Below are 5,782 nucleotides of genomic sequence, written 5' to 3' on the forward strand. Positions count from 1 at the left end.
AACAATATACGTGTTGGTATTTTATTATTGAAATAAATTCCGAAGTTGACGGTTTCGCGTCCGACGAGCGACTGACTGAATCAAAGACAAATTGCTTTCGAGCAATGAATCGCCGAACGGTGGGTACATTGATGAACTACTGAAGTTGATATATTATACATACACATACACATACACATACACATGCAAATACACACGATGTGCAAACACTAAATTTGTATAATAATCGTATATTATATTACAATATAAAATTGATTTCCATAGTCAATTGCTTATTGGAGCAATTATCACAATTTGTTTTTTTTTCTTTTTATTTTTTATTCATCTATTGTTCTTTATTTTTAATTCATTTTTATTAATTTATTTATTATTATTATTATTTTTATTTATTTATTTTTTCTTTATTTCTTTGTGTGAGTATTATTATTTTTACTATTCTTTATTATTATTATTATTATTATGTGTAATTTAGCCATATAACTTATAGGGTATGTAAATAATTCTGATTGTTATATAATATGAATGAATAAAAAAAAATAAAACAATATGTAGTAACAACAATTTTCACTTGGAATTTTTTTTTATTCATACAACATTATAGAACAATCAGAGTTATTGACAGAACCCTATACATTATAGGGCAAAAGTACACATAAAAAATAATAATAATCACAGAAAGAAATAAAATAAAGAGAAGATAATAATAAACAAATAAGCATAAATAAAAATGAATTACAAATAAATAAATGAAAAAAGTAGTAAATCCTCCAACAAGCTTATAGACTATAAGCTTATTGTGAGACTTAATTTTACATTAAGTCTATAGACAGTTTGAATAAGTCTACTTAAAAATATAGATAGCAATATGTTTCATATAAAATATAGATAGCAAGTGAAAAAAGTCCTCACCCGGCATAGTGCACTAAATGGAGAAGAAAAAATGTTGTAACCTCTAATTTTTTTACCGTGCTCCCATTTACATGAAATTTTGGAATTAAGCTTATCTTACCCTCAAGTTTAAAATTGAAAACAATTTGGAAAATATTTGTCCTATTACAGAAATTGTAACAATAATATATCATCATACAGAGATTTGACAACCGTTTGGGTTGCCATCTGTTGAACGGACTGGTATTAAGTCAAATCAGCACACAGCACAACAGCTTATAGGACTATTAGGTTTTGATTGCTTCACAAAAATTAAACTAGTGGTGCATGGCATCGTGCATTAAGGTAAATTGCTGGAACTTCCCGTACCGTAATTAAACATTCACGAAATGAAAATAATCAATTGTTTTGAATAATTTCAAATAAATTATTTATTATAAATACATAACTGTAAACTTATTAAATTGGGCGACGAGCGTATTCTACAAATAACTTATGTATGTTCACAAGAAATTTGTTCAATTTTCTTTTAAATGTGATTTTTTTGATAATATTGAAATTTTATCAAAATTTTGAAATTTTATTAAAAGTTCGTTTTTTTAGAATTTTCGGATAAAAACATTTTTTTTTTTTTGAGAATTTGGAAATTTTTGAAAATATTCAATTTTTTTTAGAAAATTTCGAAATACTCTCAAATTTTTGTAAGAAATCGATTTTTTTTTTAATTTCTATATTTTTTTTAAATTCTTCAATGTAGAAAATGATAAATTACAAATATTTGTATTTTTTGAAATTTGTAGAAAATGATAAATAACGAAAATTTGTATTTTTTTAAACTTATGATTTTTTTTTTTTTTGAAAATTTAGATTTTTTTTTAAAAATTTTCAAAGTCACCAAATTTTTGGTAAACGCATTTTCTGCACACCGTCTACACAAGCAAAATGGTTTTTGAATTAATCAAATCGGATGATCCGTTCTCTCAAAAACTGTATTATCATTTTTACATCTTTTGCATAACTCCGAAATGGCTACACGTGCCTTTTGCAAAAACGCTTCGCGATCGAATGTTTTTTCAATCACACAAATCGGTTATTCCATACTGTCGAAATTGTCAAGGACATTTGTTTGAACTATATAAATAAACTTCAAAATTAAAAATCTTGGTACGGAACCCAAAAAAATTGACACAAAATGTGTACACTTTATTAAAATATATAGATAGATATAAAATATATGATAATTTGATGTGCATATGTCTAATGAACATTTTTGACCACCAAATGGCGCTTTTGAAGGTTTTTTTATTAAAACTTTGTAATCGCTGAACCTGCCTTTCAAAAAATTTAAACAGTTTTTCGTTTAGCCAACACAAATAAAATGTTTTTTGAATTATTCAAATCGGACGCACCGTTCTCTCAAAAACTGAATTACCATTTTTGGCTTCTTTTGCCTCGATCTTCGAAACGGCTAGACGTGCCTTTGCCAAAAACTAATCAGTACATCTCCTTATCAATACGAATCGAATGTTTTTTTAAAATTTTTGAAATCGGTTGATCCGTGTGCCGAAATCGTCGACAAAAATTTAAGCCCTAATAGATAGCTAAGCTCTATCTTTATATATAGTATTCATACAAGATTCGTATCAGATTTTTATTAATCAAATTATATTTATGATAATGAAATCTACTCTAATATAAGAAAAATCTAAAATTACTTATAGTTTTACTAATTAGTTTTTTTATTTTTAGTTTTTAAATGAGCCTATAGTTTTTTTGTTTTTTTGTTCTTGATTTTTTATTTGTTTAAATAATTTACAAACATATGTGATACACAAAGAGTTTTTCAAATTTGATTACGTAGAATTGTATTCGTAGAAATATTCGTATACGTAGAAATAATAAACAAAATATAATTCTATTATTTTGGTTCAAATAGCTTCAGCATTACTGGAGATCCCTAATTCAAGAAGAGTGAAAAAAAGTTTCCAAATAATTTATATTAATTTATTTAATCATTTAATTAGTTAACTGGTCAATGAGACAGTTATTTATTCTATTATATATATATATATATATATATTTATAACTATTGTTTTTTATAATAATAATTACTATTATTTCTATTTATTATTATAGTTAGTTTTTTTTTCTTTACATTATAGATTATGTTCTCACTGTAGCTAATAGAATACTTGCATTATTCTTATTGTTACATACTAATTGAATAAAAAAAAGAAAAAAAATATTTTGGTTCAAAAGATTTTATGGACTATATATATGAGATACTGATATCACAAGAATCTAACATTCTTTTTTTTACATCACATAAATTTTAAGTAAATCTTGAATCAACTTATTGAAAAAATCCATTTCTAATTTTGAACTATATATCCAGAATAATCAACATTCTTTGTATCACTTTAACAATTTTGGGTTGATCTTGAATCAATTTATTAGAAAAATTCCATTATCAATTTGGAACAATACTCCCAGACATGATAGATCGCTCTTCCAATTTGGGAGAAATGTTCACTCAAATACGTAGAATATAAATTGTAGACATTTGCGAATGCTAGGTTGTATGCAGCTTGTGCATTGGAGAGAAGAACATATCCGGATTTTGGAATCGAACTTACAAAGTCTTGAACATCTGTCATTGTCAATATTGTTTTAGAGGAATACCAGGCGCGTTCTAGATAATTTAGGCCGGCTTCGTATTTGGGCTTGTCATAATTATATAATAATATCCCTGCTAAAGAACTTACTAATGTAACGGCCAACAAGGAGAAACATACGACAGATAATGATGATATCTTTTTCGGAACATTTTTCTTGGCTCTTCTTCTTCGACTAGCATTTTTTTTGTTCTTAATCCTGAATTGTCTTACTTGACAATCTGTTTGTTTCTTATCTGCGATTGCCGCTTGTCTCATATTAATTTGATGCTCCCTTCTATTCTGCAGCTGGGTATTGCGCATCTCCACTTCTTTGTCTAATTGTGCTTGTATATTTGTTAAAAATTCAACAATTTTTTTGGCGCACGAATGGCATTGCTTTTTGTCTAGACAAGGTCCTGCTCTCTCAGTTAGCGAAGGAACTAGAGGATTATTTCTGACATCTAACCATTTTAAAAACGTGCATTTGCTGAGACTGAGCGGTAGATGCTGGAGCTCGTTGTTATGTAAATCCAGTTCGCGCAATGCCCTCAATGCACCAAAATTATCCGGTAAACTTAGCAAGTTATTTTGACTAATATCGAGTTTAACTAGACAGTAGAAGAAAGGAGCAAATTTTTTTGTCAAACCAATAATGTTATTGTTCGACATATCTATGATTGTCAGACTTCTGACAGCAGCTATACTACTCTTTGAAAGATCCTTCATATCACACACTCCCGAATCTGATCCATTCTTTTCCTTCTCTTTCAAGTTAATTTTAATCATCTTCAAACCTTGAACGCACCGGTACACAAAAAATATTAGAAAATTAACTCAGTAGCAAAATGATTACAAAATTGTTTGAAACAAAAGTGTTAGTAGTCATGACATCCTATAATCATACGTGCGACGTTGATATTTTGACAAATATAAATAACAAAAATTAAATAATTCAAAAGCGGTATTCAGATTTTTGACTTTTTAGTGATGTCAAGTTTAATCAAGATAAAATTCGTGTCACAAACGCGCATTATAGATATATTACCTCAAGTGGACTATTTGGTATCAAGATAGACGAGTTCGAGATCAAGTCCAAGACTAGTTTATCCAGACTTGCAAAATGACGGATCCCAAAAATAAAAGTTGAAAATTTATTTCCTGGACTTATCCTTCGGTGTTTTCACATGTTTGTGTTAAGGTGCGTCCTCACCTAGCGAACGAACATGAAGTATGATATGCGCGTGGTTCGCTTAAATTTTTTAGTCTGCGCATATTATTCGTCATGCTTGTTCGTGCTCGTTCGTTAGGACGCACCTTTATATGCTGATCATGTTTTATAAATTTATGAAATGAAAAATTTTAAGAATTATATGAAGTTTTCGTTGAATGTTCTTAAATTTATTGTCCATAAAACATAGCTCATGGGTAGCATGTCCGACTCACATGCCGGAGATCGTTGGTTCGATTCCAGGCACTCCCTAATAAAATAATGAATTGTAATAACGAATTTGTATATGATAATATAGAGTATCAATAGCATTAGTATAAAAATGAAGAAGATGGATTTAGAAGAAAGAAGAATCAGTAAAAGTTAAGATAATGTAAAACGAATTAATAGAAGAAGTATTTGAAGTAAATAATGCCTGCAGTTGGAATTTGAAATGTTGAGTTAAAATTGATTAGAATTAGAAGTAAGAAATAGAATTAAAAATAATGCTGAATAAATAAAGAAAATGTTGTAGATGGCTAAATGCTCCATGTAAGCGAGGCCAATAATAAAAAAAGAAAATTGATTATCAGTTTTCTATCACGATGAAAGCCTTTGATTTAAAAAAAAATCCTATATACATAATTATATTGACATTTCGGTGATATAAAATGTATGTACTCTTTTTCAGGATCTTTTATAAGAATAAAATTATACTCCAAAAAGTTGATAAAACCGTTGATAAGAAAAATTAAATATAATTGAGAAAAATCGGAGGCATTTTATTACTCGTAATCTCATTCCATAAAGTATTTTATTAGTGTTGTTTCATCTGGTTTACGATATCAAACTTAATCAGATATAGTGCTTAAGATTAGATATTTTAATTAACTAGATTGTTACAAATTATTTACATAGTTTTAATTAATTGCAGTTATTTTATAGTAAATGAAGATTAAGATAGTAGCCAAAATGTATGGATGTCGAATAGACTTCACAAAATTCATAAAATTTTTATTCGATCATTAGA

At 27.7% G+C, this 5,782-nt stretch overlaps 1 protein-coding gene across 1 annotated transcript; it reads right to left on the reverse strand.

Annotated features, from left to right (window-relative positions):
- Positions 1-3,341: 3,341 nt before the first annotated feature.
- LOC113378716 (leucine-rich repeat-containing protein 59-like) lies at positions 3,342-4,331 on the reverse strand. Its single transcript, XM_026619279.1, has one exon. The coding sequence runs from the start codon at positions 4,329-4,331 to the stop codon at positions 3,342-3,344; it is 990 nt and encodes a 329-aa protein (XP_026475064.1).
- Between the last annotated feature and the right edge of the window lie 1,451 nt (positions 4,332-5,782).

Source organism: Ctenocephalides felis, unplaced genomic scaffold (assembly GCF_003426905.1).
Source record: "Ctenocephalides felis isolate EL2017-DRISC unplaced genomic scaffold, ASM342690v1 CF-g0.4_SCAFFOLD_01886, whole genome shotgun sequence".
NCBI lineage: Eukaryota > Metazoa > Arthropoda > Insecta > Siphonaptera > Pulicidae > Ctenocephalides > Ctenocephalides felis.